At 46.9% G+C, this 14,278-nt stretch overlaps 2 protein-coding genes across 2 annotated transcripts in view; one reads left to right on the top strand and one right to left on the bottom strand.

Annotated features, from left to right (window-relative positions):
* RPA2 (Replication protein A2) overlaps nt 1-10,114 on the top strand; it is a 31,419-nt gene extending 21,305 nt beyond the window's left edge. Inside the window, exon 8 of the mRNA XM_075681627.1 lies at nt 9,263-10,114. Coding sequence (XP_075537742.1) covers nt 9,263-9,347 — 85 coding nt within the window. The 3' untranslated portion in view covers nt 9,348-10,114. The remainder of the gene's footprint in view (nt 1-9,262) is intronic.
* On the bottom strand, nt 9,811-14,260 carry LOC142572474 (GPN-loop GTPase 2). The gene is made up of 5 exons (XM_075681624.1): nt 13,804-14,260; nt 13,561-13,723; nt 13,324-13,448; nt 12,924-13,022; nt 9,811-10,643 (listed from the first exon to the last, which is right to left on the bottom strand). Exons 1-5 carry the CDS (start codon nt 14,158-14,160, stop codon nt 10,434-10,436), a joined length of 954 nt encoding a protein of 317 aa, XP_075537739.1. The 5' UTR covers nt 14,161-14,260; the 3' UTR covers nt 9,811-10,433.
* Nucleotides 14,261-14,278: the final 18 nt, after the last annotated feature.

Below are 14,278 nucleotides of genomic sequence, written 5' to 3'. Positions count from 1 at the left end.
GCGCCTTTCTGTTCTTCTTGTCTGGATTTGTGGGCACGCAATAAATCGCAATAGGTAACGATAGTGGCCACGTTTACATAGATACATTAAAAGTGTACCCTATTCATACGCCAACGCTTGTAACGCAGCTAAGATATTTGCTCACCCTTAGCGGAAACATGCCGTATTAGGACAGCAGTGAAAACAAATGCCGCAGTTTCCGCAGCATGCCCCCCATGTGTTTCTATGTCACTGGCAGCTAAGCGCGCCTATCTCTGTTTCTGTCCCCTCAAAGTGGACATGGCTATGTTATAGTTACAAACTTGCCGATATTAATGGTAATATTCATTGCTGATACGGAAGAAGCTGTTTCAGTGTTCGTAATTTACTCACGAGAAAAAAAATCACGTTCGGCACATTCTGCTTGCTCCTCTGGCCGCCATTTTTGTTTTGGTGTCCCACACTGACATCGGCAGCTGCCTGTTTGTCATCCCACAGCAAATGCGGGATGAAAAAACAAAATGTTTCTTTTCATGGGAAATTTAACTCGCGTAATGATCGCACCCCTCAATTTGCGTTCTTCTTTGTTTTTTTTTTTTTTTTACAAAAAAAGTGCGAGCATTATGCGAGTAAGTACCGTATTTTGTTTCGGTTTACAGCGAGTAGTGAGAGAACCAACATTAACAGCCACTTAATTTCGTTATTGAGCTCTGAGAACCTTCTTTTGGAAGAGTTTTCTCGTGTATTTATCGTACCCCACAGCTTCGCTTGAATTTTCCGCGAAAGAAAAAGAGTGCAAGCATTATACCACTAAATACAGTAGTATGACACAAGGGGGACGTGGCTTTGAAAATAAACTTCCTTATTTCTTCATGCATATTGATGAAAATTGGCACAAATGTTTAGAATGTCTCCCTGATATTTCCATAAAAGTTTCAGAGCAATATCTTGAAAACATTCTATTCAATTTTATTGAGCAGAATTTTTCTCCCTCTTACTTTCTGAAGAGCGTGGGGAAATTAAAAAACGTGATAGAAGGCTTGTTAAGTATTGACTGCATAGCTAAATGCGTGCTGAAGGTCGTGACATTCTTGCATTTTTTTTTTGCAACAAATTTTTTGGAGTGCCATATTTTATGTTACCTGCACATCAAGCACACTTTCAGGGTAGACGAATAGCCATATCATAAACTTATAAAGCGTCAAGATAAGAAAACGAGGATGTCACGACCTGTACTGCAGCCCAAGGAACGTGACAAAAAAACGGAGTCAAAAGATGTTAAACGGTAACAAAGAAATCAGCTCCAGAAAGTGAGCAGAAAGGCAGAAAAGCAATTCTGAGAAAACGGCTCTCAAAGTTTCACCTTCTCTTCAGTTCTCTAAAAAGCACCAAATTTGTAGTCTTTGGCGTGTTTTGTGATGTGGGGGGGGGGGGGGCTTGTACATGTGGCCTCTGGTCTGGTGCGCTTTCCCCCCCCCCTTTTTTTTCTTCTTTTTCAAGGGCACTCTTTGGTGCTGCGGCTCTACAAGGAGCATGGTGCCTAGGTTTCAAACCAAGTGACATGCAGAACTCTGTGTGAACATGAATATAGTTCCAGTGTACATTCAGGCAGCCTGTACGTGCAGGCTGCTCGATTGATAGCAATCTCCAATACAATCAGTGAGGCTTTTTTTTTTTTGTGGAATTGACCATTTTACTGAATGAAGGCTTTGAGTGTCAGCAGCCTCCCAAGTCATCTTTACTTGACAATGGCTGTAGAACTTAGGATCAGAGAGCCAGTGATAGATATGCAGCTGCTAGGTGCTTTCCAGAATTTTACTTTTGTATGATGCCTCGATCACTTCTGCAGCCTGGTGTCAATGCCAGCCCAAGGGGCCTAGTGCACAGAGCTCATGATGAGGTTCTCTTTATGAAGGGCTGGTATGATAGATGTTGTTACGAGCTATCGTGACAATATGATAATAGAGTGAACATGCAATATGTTTGGTTGCGGGTCCGAGGTGCCGATGTGCAAAATGCCTAGCCGCAGATCATAGAGTTTCTCACTACATTACCTAGAGGGAAATCTGGCGCTGCTGCGCTGTGGTATGCATGGAGATGCCAGTATATTGTGTTTCGGATTAGCATCATTCTTGGAGAGACAGGACACCTTGAAGACGCGCTTGGCAAGTAGTTCCGTCCGTCACAATGATTCATTCTCTACTAAAACAGCATGTGAAAAGCTGTTTTAGCCTTATTATTACACGAAAACATGTTTTGTTAAACTATGACAACTTATTATTGCGTGTATGACTATATGTTACGTAAAAAGTATCAGCGGGCAACTAAAGTTGGAGGACAGACAAAGTTCGCGCTCGCTTTGAAACAGTTGGTCATCTGTTCTTGCTTTTCTTCGCTTGATCGTGCATTGTAGGTGAGTAAAAATGTAATATGCGTGAATGGAAACATTTCATGAATATTTTACTTTGAGAACGCGTTATTTGTGTAGCCATATCCACGTTTTAGACGAAGCCTCTCACAACACCAGCCAACACAAGCCTCGCAGACACATATACCGTCATTCCCATGAGGGCACGGTGCCCCCTCAAGAAACTCCCACAGACGGTGGTGCCAAATTTCCCTCTAGGTGTTATAGTGAGGAACTCTATGCTGCAGATAGAAGGAGCTTACGTGCGATGTGCTTAGTCACGCAGTTTGAGGTGCCGACGCACGAAATGCCTAGTCGCGGGCTCGACCAGTCGACCCTCGATGCGCTTATTCGCGCAGTCCGAGGTGCCGACGCGCGAAATTCCTACTCGCGGGCTCGAGGAGTCGACACTCTATGTGCTTCTTCACACAGTCGGAGGCGTTGATGCACAAAATGCTTAGGTGAGGGTTCGAGAAGTCCGCGTGCGATGTGCATGATTGCCGAGTGGGAGACTTCCTATGTGCAAAATGTTTAGCCGCATGTACGAGGATTGCGTGCACGATGTGCTTCGTCACGAATTCCGAAACACCGAGTGCTGAAAGGCTCAGCCGCATGTTTGAGGATTCTATGGGTGGGCAACGCAACCCGGACGAAGGACAAGAGGAAGTACACAACACGAGCGCAGTGTCCTCGTCCTTCGTCCGGGTTGCGCTGCCCACCCATAGGAACATGTTCAATCACCAACTCGCCCAGCTTGCCGTCTTAATCCAAGGATTCCACGCGTGAATCTTGGTTGCGAAGTCCACGTGGCCGATGCTCGGAACCGTTGCCAGATGGGAAGAGGACTTGGCACCTTTGAAGGCGCCGTGTCCATGAGCCTTCGTGTACTCATCAACCCAGCATCATTCGATACATTGACCCCCGGTTCCCCCCCCTCAACCCGAGTTGACTGGGCGGGGGGCTTTGGTTAAGGCCAACGGTCGTTCCCGGACAAGGGGGCTGTTGTGGTGCAGCAACACAGAGTTACTGCACTCAACACACAAACAGCCATGTCGGTCTTACAGGACTCAAGCCTGACTGACCCTCGGACTACCTCGACGAAAAAGAGGCCGAGGCATGGAGAGCACCACCACAACCATGGAGAGCATCAAAGCCGTCCGCGGAGCAGCGCGACCAACCGAGGGTGCGCCACCACCGGTTCAAGCTCTGGGTTCCATTGAACCAAACAAAACCCCGTAGATCGACTGGCACACACGGCTGCTTTGAGCGACCTTAGGATCATGCATCATAACTTAATGGATAGCTTTCCACCTGACTCATCAAAAATCACTGCAGGATGGGCCCACACTTCAAGAAACTTCTTCTTGCCCAAGTGGTGCCGCTCCCGGGTGAGATGGAACCAGACCTCATTCTGTGTTTTCGCAAGCACTTCGTGAAGGCCCGGCGCCCTCCCCCCGAAAACTGCATCGCGGCATGCCAACCAAACTTGGTAGGAGCACTCGGCGAGGAGAAGCACGAGCTGGTTGACCGCCTGATTAGGCAAAGGGTGCAAAAATCAAACTGTCTGATAAGGGACGCCTGGGAGATTAAAAAGACTAGCAATCCTTTGGAGAAGGCATGAATCGAGTCCTCACGATCGCCGCAGAATGGGCACACTCCACTAGCCGGGGCGGCTGTGAAGGGCCTGTAGCCCAATGGCAGGCACCCTCGCGCCAGGCAATACATGAACGTGGCTCGCCTAGCATCAAGGAAACTGGCCGTGATGAGCTTCCAGTTTGGGCTGTGAATGGACAGGTCATACATTTGGCAATGCGGGGGAAGGCCTGGGGTAAGGATGTCCACTAATTCTTGGAGTGGAGTTGAAACTACGTTGATGTCGGGGCGAACCGTGAGGAGGCTTACCAAAGAGTTGGCAGCCACTGCGTAAATGGTAGACGGGGTACCTGAGGAACACAGTGGGAAAATGTGCTCTGCGGAAACAAGCGGAGTCGGGTGCTAAGGAAAAACGAGGTAAAGCTTCGAGTCAGGAGCATATCCAAGTTAAGAGCGACCTGGATCCATCTGACATGTAGTGCAGTAGCCACGATGCCCAGGTCGGGAATTCCAAGTCCTCCCTTATGTCTGGGCAACTTGAGCACCCCCCTAGCTACACAACCATTTGTACCCTTCCAAAGGAAGTGAAAGAGGACCCTCTCCAAGATAAGCTTGGTTCGGGTTGGAACAGGAGACACACACGCCACATAAGCCAGGAACGAAAACAGAAGTGAGCGCAGGATTTTCGCTCGAGCAGTCAGTGGGCATGACAACGCGCTGAATTCTTGAATCCTGGTTTCAAGCTTCTCCTTAGCCTGTTGCCAGTTTTCAGGAGAGAGACCATCTGGTTCGAATTGGAAGCTTAGAACGCGCAGCCGCGTTTTCATGGGGAGACCATGAACGGGCTGCGGACTGGACAGAATGGAGTTCAAGTACATGGCTGCACTTTTCGACCTATTCAACCTTGCACCGCTCGCCCTGCAGTAACTGTCCATGACCTCCAAGATGCCGCAAGCTGATGCTTCGTCCGGGACGACAATGGACAAGTCATCCGCGTAGGCAAAAGGTGCAACCGGAGGGGAACCTGGTGGGAGGAGGAACCTGCCAATTCTGCTGTCACAGGACAACCTCTGCAGAAGCGGTTCAAAAGCGAGTACGTAGAGGGCAGATGAGAGGGGGTCCCCCTGCCACACACCACGTCCCACAATGAACGCCTCCGAGACGCGGTCCCGTGTGACAACAGCAGAAGTCGGTCGAGAATACAAAGCTTGAGCCATCTGCCGAAAACCCACACTAAAGCCAGCCTCTTCCAAAACATGGAAGAGGTACCTATGGCTAATGATGTCGAAAGCCTTCTCCTGATCAAAGGAGCAAAGAATACCTGGAAGTTTTCTGGTGTTTGCCCACAGGAGAAGGTCCCACACTGCTAAACCGTGAAGCTGAGTAGAGCGCCCCTGGACACTACATGTCTGGTATGGACCCAAAACAGTGCTGAGCGCTTACGTGAGTCGCATACACAGGCACTTTGCTATGAGCTTATAATCACAGTTCAGAAGCGTGATTGGACGCCATGCTCTCAGATCGGAGCTCCTCGACTCATCCTTACAAAGGAGAGTGATTAGCCCCTCTCATTGAGATGCTGACAAAGTCCCTTCACTGAGTAGCCTGTTCACCAGTGATGTGAATGGCTTCCCTAACACTGTCCAAAATTTAACATAAAATTCGACTGTAAGACCATCGGATCCTGGACTGCGATTTTGCTTCATAAACTTCAAGGCAGAAAATAGCTCATCCTCATCTATGGCTGAGTCGCACACTTGCGGCGGCTCAGCTGGTAAAGCAAACGGAAAAACAGCTGGAGAGGCAACTGGAGAGGCATACAAGGACATGTAAAACTGCTTCGCCAGTGCAAGAACTCCATCGGGTGAGTCGACTATGCTACCATCGCTTGGATCTATTAAGGAAGAGAGAGTTGTGTTCTTCCTTGAAAGATGTTTACGTAGGACGTTTCTGCTGCACCACGCTTCCATTTCCCACAGCTCTGCTCGGATTGTGGCCCTCAAGCCATCCTAGCGTCGCTGCAGGAGAATCCGAAGTTCCTTTCGGAGTGATGCCAGCGCCGAAGCAACGCCAGGCCCGCAGGACAGTGGCCTCGAGAGCAGGAGGATCATGTCGGAGACGATTTTAATCTCCTCACGCTCCTTGCGCGCTCGACGCTTGCCCCAAGACCTGAAGCACTCACGCACCCTGACCTTCACGTCATCCCATTCCGTGCCACTTGGATTCGCTGTGTTATGAAGCGATCGAAATAGAATGGATGATACCTCTGCGGTTGCCTGCCTGTCTTTTAGGAGACGCGGATTTAAGCGCGACGGTCTCTTTGCTCTCGATACTATGCTAGAATCAGCGAACCGCAGAATTGGGAAGCTGTGGTCGCTAAGAGCAGAAGGAATTAACCAAGAAGAATGTATACTGGGAGCCAGTGAGGACGAGCTGTAAAAACGGTCGATGCAGCTCTGCAAGCCCCTCCCTGTCCATGGCATTCCTGACTGTCCAGGGCAAAGCACGCGCCAAGCATCGACCAGTCCCAGCCCATCAACGAGCTCTCGCAGTACAGCATTTCCACGCTTATCTTTAGATATTGGAGTCCCTCTACGCGAGAGGCGGTCAACCAGTTCTAACACACAGTTGAAGTCGCCTACTAGAATTAGTCGAGAGGGACCGACCAAATAGGCTTCTAATGTATCGAAAAACTCTCTGTGCTCTCTAGCCCTGGTTGGAGCATACACATTAACCACAATCAAGATCCACTGACAAGACGCGGCCCTCGGAATCCCTGGCATGGCGAATAACAAGGCCATCGAAATTCGGCATCAAAACGATGGCCGTACCTCGGCTGCCCGTCGTGCCATAACTCCAGAAAGATCAAGTGCGAAAAATCCGGTCGAAGTGGCTGATCTGGCCGAGACCAGTACGAGAATATCTACCTTTTTGGATTTAGCCAAGTTGATAACCTCTAACTGTTTAGCAGCTCGCGACAAACCTCAACAATTGAAAGTAGCTATTGGCGGCGAGGAGTTACGGAGTCGCCATCTATCGGAAGCGCCTCGCTGGCGTAGTATGAGGGATCACGTGGCGCGCTCCTCATAGGTTTTGCTGTCAGCGCTCACTGAAAACACCACGCTCGAGCTCTCCCGGACATTTCTGTAAGTACTTTCGAAACGAGAGATGTTTTTTATTGTCTAAATAATAATCTTGGGCAAACTGAAAGCACACAATCGTTTACAGACTCTATCTCTTTACCGAATACGTACAGTGAACGCCACTGCGCGCGGTCGCCGTGATGAAGTCTCCCGAACCAGCTTCTTGCGTGAAAGGCAGGTAAACGCTGAGAGCAAACTATGTGAAATATGTTCTTATAGTGTTTGTATAACTAAATGGAGCGTAATAGAACGAAGCCTCAATGCAGCGATCGCGCAGATTCGCAGCGACCGAATGCGCGTCTGCATGCTTGTCCGCTCACTGTTTCGCTTTCTCCGCGCTCGCGTTTTCGCACCGTGCCATGAGCTTTAGGCCGCAGAATATGAGCATTTGACAGTATACAAGCAACCATTGTTGCGTGGGCGCTATCAGAGCGTTTCAAAAGTAATTTCATTGTAGAGACTTCGACGCCTAGGGACTGTGATGTGCCGTCGCGACGATTCAATATTTTTTCTTCTAAATTCTTTGAACTTTCAATATTATTTCTCGAGTTGCGTCGCACTGTATGTTTATCGGTGTTCTCAGCGTGCAATTTCCCGCTGCTCCTTTTTTTGTAATCCAGTGCATTAATTCATAACATAAACATGACCATATGCCATGCTTTTTTTAAATGTGCTTCTTACCGCTGCCTTTCCACTCCACTGAACTTGCCAGTATCTATAGCATCGACATGTTCATAGACCAAACCATCATGACATTAGTCGGGCAGCGGACTGGATCGAGCGTCTCAGTGCGCGTTTTCAGAACATCGCAGACCAGGCGCCGTAGCAGAAATCTTCCTCGCGTCTGTGCTTGCTGCATACCAGAGTTGTAGCCGATGACTGTTTGTCGGTTTTATGTTTCGCGAGCCAAGCTTCACGCAGCTTCTTGTCCTGCGGCTACGTGTGAATAAGTCTGACACCGGCCTCCGTTACGTGCGTCCGGCCCTGAGGCACCGAGCAGTAGCCTACCATGTTGCGCGCCCTCAAAGGCAGCCACTACCTATTGTAGTGCTTTCAAGCGTTGTAAAGGAGACACTCTAAGGGGGAAAATTTTGCCACTAAATGAGGACCGCAGCGTACGAAAGCTCGTTTTCAGCTCGCTTCAGCGCTCCCAAAGCAGCCGACGCGGCCGCTATGTCCACGTGATCCCTCCTAGCACGTCACGCCGACGGTGGCGCCAGCCTTTCCAGTGATGGAGCTCGAGGCCAATAGTGAGAGAAGAAGCCATATTAAGTGAGAGAAAATTTAGCAGAAAGCTAGTAAAAGCAAAGGAAGACAAGAAAAGCTAGGAAAAGAAAGAGCAGGCTAGTATTAGGTAATCCTAGCCGCTAAAGACAAATAAGCAAAGACTACTTATGAGAGAGTCTCCGAACTTGGAGACCCCTCATCAGTAGACTCATAGTACCTGCTCGGAATGCTTAGCCGCGAGTCTGAAACGTTCACAAGCGTAGGGATCGGCCACGCTACTGCGATGCCCGCGTAACACCCGTTTTGACACGTCGAGATTACGGCGAGTGGAGACGTCCAGACTCGCGAGGTGCAAAGAGCCGAGCAGACGACGCGAGCGCCGGACCAATGGCGAACCGCGCTGGAGTCACGTGGCGGGCGCGGCCAATCGCAGACTCCGGCACGACTTTCAATCATTTGCTTTTAGTGCGCTTGTTTATGTATGGAGGAGATCGCTGAAGCGGCAAATTTGAAGACGGAGAAGTGCGCTTGCCAACGAGACCAAGATGGCAGCGCTCGGTCGCGCCGTTCCGGAGATATTGCGGCTTGAAAAACGTTGTTCTCTCTTGATTTCCGCGAGATTTTTCACCACCTTGGCTGATGAAACGAATTTTTTAGAGCACTTCTAAGTGGTTTACAGTGATGATATTTTGATATCAGATAGAAAAAGGATTATAGAAACTGAAGATGTGATTTTCAAAAAATCTATTTTTTTGCAATTTCTCGCGATGCGAAAGCCGCGTCCCCCCTGAACGGCATCAACGGTTATGTATAACTTTGATTAGTGATTAATGTCCTTAGCAGGGCTATTAAATTAAGCGCGAGTATTTGTGGACTTAGCTTAAGCCCATGTCATGAAATGCCTCTCTTGCAGGGATGTGGTCGACTTCCTTGCCAACGAGGGACACATTTTCACTACCATGGATGACGAACACTACAAGGCCACTGACTCAGCATAGCAGTAACTGCCACCCTCTTTTTATTTTATTATTGTTACATTACCCAGATTTATGGTCCATCGTTTAACCGAAAGAGATGAGCTGTGTCTTGTAATTTGAGCTCTTGGCCCCACATTTTCATGTTTCCAGTCAGACTGGGTTGTTTGCCTTTTCCTCGCTTGCAGTTTAGGCAGCAGGCACATGATACAAATGTGAAAGAAGGCCACATTGTTGAAAGTCGTGCACTTGTTTTATTCCATGTACATCAGAGCACCATTAATGACATGCTGCATACTTATTTCTTTCCCGTGTGTCTTGCCATATGCTGAATGGAAGCCGTCTCTTTAAGAAAGATTGTGGGCAAAGGACAGAAAATTGTGCTTTGATTAAATTGTTATCACACTGGGTTGTGCTGAAAATTGGAGCTTTAATACACTGCACCCTTACATGGCTTTGTCATGAGCCATAGTTTTTGCCCTACAAGCAATTGCTGCTGGACAAGTCCACTCATGCCTGTTGGTATATAAAGGTACTTTCAGAGGGCCTAGCACTTTCCTTGTGTTTTCTTGCACTCTTTTAATTGTTTCGAATGTGTTGGTATTAGAAATGAACAACACACGCCTGTCAATACGCTGCCTACATTTACATTATATAATTATATGCATATATGTACAGGTTTCATTGGTGCAACTGCTTAGTAAAAGTAGGTATGTTCAGGTTAACCAATCTTTGTTCTTTCTGGTTTGCTAAGTGTTTGTTGATGGCTAATAAACTCCTGTGAACTCTTTTGTTGCAGAATTGTTTGTGAGCGTCCAGAGTAAGGCTTTGTAACTTGTTTTCCAGAAAAGGTCCAATGTCACAATGAATTGCATGTCACTGTACATCCAAGTTGGACCAGTAATAAAGATATTAAAAAAAAAGACAGCAAAAGCTGGCTCCTTTCTCATATAACCTTTGCTGCTGGTATCTGGCTTCCATTATGCAACTCAACAGCGGCGCATCAAATTGAAAAAAATCATGGCCCGGCAATTACAGCAGAATTCTGTTACTGTAACACATTTTTGGTGATCCTTTGAAAGGGCAGTTGCTGCAACTTAAGAAACTATTTTAGCCTATGTTGTCCATGGCTTCCTCGTCCTCAACAATGCAGGTGGTTCCTGATGTCTCCAGACGCTCACGCAGTCTGGCAATCGCATCTTGAGATTGGGTGTCCGAGCCCATGGCTAGACTTGTCATGTGCTGCTCTTCAGACTGGCTGAAGATGTACCCGTTGCTCTTGTCACAAGCCTTCAGCACACTCCACATAGACTCTTTCTCCTGGAGAAAAAAAAAACACTAATGATTACACTAGTTCTAATTAACTCTTGCCAGCTGCTTTTTTGTACCCTATTTTTATCACTTCACCTGTGGTACGTTGGTGTTGCAAGTTGAAGCAATCTTTTCTTTTAGTTTCATTAGTAAAAGTAAACAATTGAAAGGAAAGTTATTTTTCAAATGTAAACAGCAGGCTCCTATGATGCCTCATTACTGAATATGTGGACAGTGCACAAGGTAACAATTCTCGTGCAACTTGCACTCAATGTGTTGATAGCAGTTAAAAGTTATTGCATTTTCCAGATAATACAGTTATATAAACATTATTTTAGGAACCAAAAGATATACAGATCTGACTATTGATGGCTTCATAATTAAAAGGTTACAAGTACAGCAGAACAGGCCTTCTGTACTCTCTTCAAAACTTTTTCTTTTTTTCCAATGAGTTGGCAAAACAGGCAGACAAGCACCACAGATACTGCTGCTGACCGTACAGTACCAAATTAACCCTGCAACTCCAACGCACAGGCAATAACTTTCTAGTACAGGGTTCGTACACCTGCTTGAAAACCAATGAATTTCAAGAAAGATTCAAGGGCTTTTAAGTCCCCTTGAACATAAATGCATGCACTCCTTGAACTCCTCAAAAACTAGTCTTAGGGGTAACTTGTGAACATTCCAAATAAACTCTGCATATGGGCTATGACATGGGCAAAAGTTTTGTCGAGAAGCAATCCTAAGTATGTATGTATGTATGTATGTATGTATGTATGTATGTATGTATGTATGTATGTATATATATATATATATATATATATATATATATATATATATATTTAGTGTCGCAAAGCAATTGCAGTGTATGAAGTGTCCACAGCCACCAATGACAGGCTCGTTTAAATCATTGTTGCCATCGTGGAGCTAGACAAAGCCCAACCAAGCCACACCACTATTGTTTTCCTACTTGGTTCACACTGCAGGCATTATGATTCCGTTTCCACGCTCTAGAAATACATAGCGGTAAGTAAGTTTCAGACGTTTGACTTTAATGTGATAAGTATCTTTGGCTGAAGTCAGACGCTGTTAAACATAATGCCAGGTGATTTACATTTTTACAATGCATAGGCCAACTTAGAAAAGCAACCTGAAAAGCTTGAAGCATGTGTCCAACTCGGCAGCCACTTAGCTGCAAGGAATTGCAGCTAAGAAGGAGACTTTCAGAGATTTTTCAGTGTATGTGTATGAATAAGGTTTGTTCCCTGCCTCCTTGAATATCGGCTTTGGGCATCCCTAAAATCCTTGAATTTTGAGTCAAATGTTCTGTAATAGCATCAACCACAATGCAGGAAAGTGCTACATATGGCGGCACAAGTCGCTATTTTTCGGAATCTGAAGATGTTGCACACAGCTCTGCTGATAATGACAGTGGCTGCAAAGCTTGAAGTGTAGTCAGCTGTTTGCAAAAGCAGTACATCTTCTTGAACAATGGTTGGTATAAAAAGCAATTGTGGCATGCTTCAAGCTGACTGTGGTTGAACTGGTAGGAGCTGCTGTCAAGCACTGTTGTAACATAATTGGATGTAGATACTAACAGCATGCAGATGGAGGCTGTTGGTTTGTCCACGGCACTGCTTTTTCTTTTTTTGCAAGAGATTGCTCATCCACCTGAAGTTTTGCTCATGCCCTAGTGGTGTACTTCAAGAAGATTTCTGTGGCCTCTTGAGAATAGGAGACACCACTTCTACTAAAAGCCTAATAATGGTGCACAGCTTCTACTTGGATCAAGCATTTTAAAGTGCCTGCATACAGGAAAACTAGAATTGCCACCTGGCCAGTCTTCCTTCGGCAGAGCGGCATTGACCCCACACAGGAGCACCATTTCCCGGTCTTGCAGTTCTCCCTAAGTTAGCACATTAAAAGCTGCACCGCAACCACTCTGTTTGGAGTTCAAACATAGACAATGCGTTAATTGTCACAGGCAGGCTCATTTCTAATTCCTCAAACTTTTCACTATCCTGTTATCCAAAGTAAAAGGGACTGGACTGCCGATCCTTCTGCTTTTCTTCTGAACTTTCTCTTATGAATGTGAGTGCATCCTGTTTCTCTCGGATACAACTTCCCTGCAAAATTAAAGGGACTGGGCATACAAAGGAACACTAATTTTCTATACTTAATATAAAGGATCACTATGCTTCTTGTAATAATATCAACATGCACTTCAAGCAACAAACATGTATGATTTTTTGGATAATGCAAGCACCCGGTAAAACAGGCATGTCAGACCTGAACATTTAGTGGCAGGAAGGACACAAGGCCATAGTCTTCAATAATTCCCGCCAGGGCTTCATTCATTTTCTTGTACTTCTTGAGAATGGGATCCTCCTGCACAGTAAAGCATATTGCAGAAAAACACCACAAAGACATGCCATGAATGCCAGGCCCATTATCACTGCTAGCGTAGTTAAGTCCAGTGCAGCACGAAGGCACTTTACTTGTCATAGACTAATCCTGCCTACTCAGTTACATTACAAAGGTCTAGGATAGCCATCACTATGACAAGAGACAGTGCACTCTTTGCACAAACTGCATGGCTTCCATCCTTGTCATTAGAAGCTGCCGTTTGTCTGCAAGGACCTTGAACAGTCATTGAAGATTGCCAGTTAGGCATGAGCAGTCAACTTACGGAGAGGACATCAGCCAGGAAAGACAGGTCCATGACTTCAGTGTAGTAGTCTAAACCGAAGTGAAGCTTTCCATACTTCTCTGCCAAGTCCACCTTGGAGAGCACGTTGACGTGAGGTAGTTCCACTGCGTGATGCACGACTTTTAAGTTACCCATCGAATACCAAAAACATCAAGGAAGATCTGGCGGTCACCAGCCGCAAACACGGCAACAAATGTTACAGGCAACGGCTCTCACTGTGCATCATGGTAGCCAAAGAAGTCAGCAGGACCGAGATGAACTTTCCCGGGTCGCTGCAGTAATGGGAGTCGACAAGGTGGGTGGCCGAAAGCCGGTAACCGAGAGCTTGCAACCGACACACAACATTGCGCACACTCGCGTGGTGCGTGTAGAGTTCCACCTGCATGTCATTACTGTGATGTTAGTGGCGGGTAAGGCTGCGCTCCGGTTCGTTTTAATTGGGAAGCGCGCAATGCGTACCTGTCCAGGACAGTCGATAAATAGGTAGCAACCACGAACTTTCGCCAGCTGCTCACACAGCCATTCGAGGTTGCTCTCCAAATACTCCATGCAGTAGACGAGGCCACCGTTGGGCCCGAGTTTAAGAGAATCCATTACATCGCCAAGTTCGATGAGTCCGCTGATGTCAACAGCCGCCTCGTAGGGGAGCACATCGTTCGCAGGGTCCAAGTTCACCACAGCCACTTGGCGTCCAATTGCCATACACAACTCGCGCATCGCCTTACAATAAGTGCTTTTACCCGATCCAGGAGGCCCGATCACCACCTGACCGAACGTCCTTTCGGTGCGCGCACTTCTTGAGGTCTTCGAGTCCATGTTGAGCTGGCTCAATGCAAAAACCGCACCACGCTAGCTGACGAAAAGTTGCGAAAACGACAAGCGTTTGAACGGCGCCATTACACAGCTAGAGACGCCACTAGCGCCATTTCTTGTT

The sequence above is a fragment of the Dermacentor variabilis genome, chromosome 2 (assembly GCF_050947875.1).
Source record: "Dermacentor variabilis isolate Ectoservices chromosome 2, ASM5094787v1, whole genome shotgun sequence".
NCBI classification, from domain to species: domain Eukaryota; kingdom Metazoa; phylum Arthropoda; class Arachnida; order Ixodida; family Ixodidae; genus Dermacentor; species Dermacentor variabilis.
Note: the sequence above shows the minus strand (reverse complement) of the source record. Positions and strands in the feature narration are given on the sequence as shown.

Coding starts and splice junctions, on each gene's coding strand:
- LOC142572474 (XM_075681624.1), bottom strand. CDS start 14,160: ATGGACTCGAAGACCTCAAGAAGTGCGCGCACCGAAAGGACGTTCGGT. Junction 13,023..13,323: donor TCCTGGCTGATGTCCTCTCC/GTAAGTTGACTG, acceptor TTTACTGTGCAG/GAGGATCCCATTCTCAAGAA. Junction 10,644..12,923: donor TCCTGCCACTAAATGTTCAG/GTCTGACATGCC, acceptor TTTTTTCTCCAG/GAGAAAGAGTCTATGTGGAG.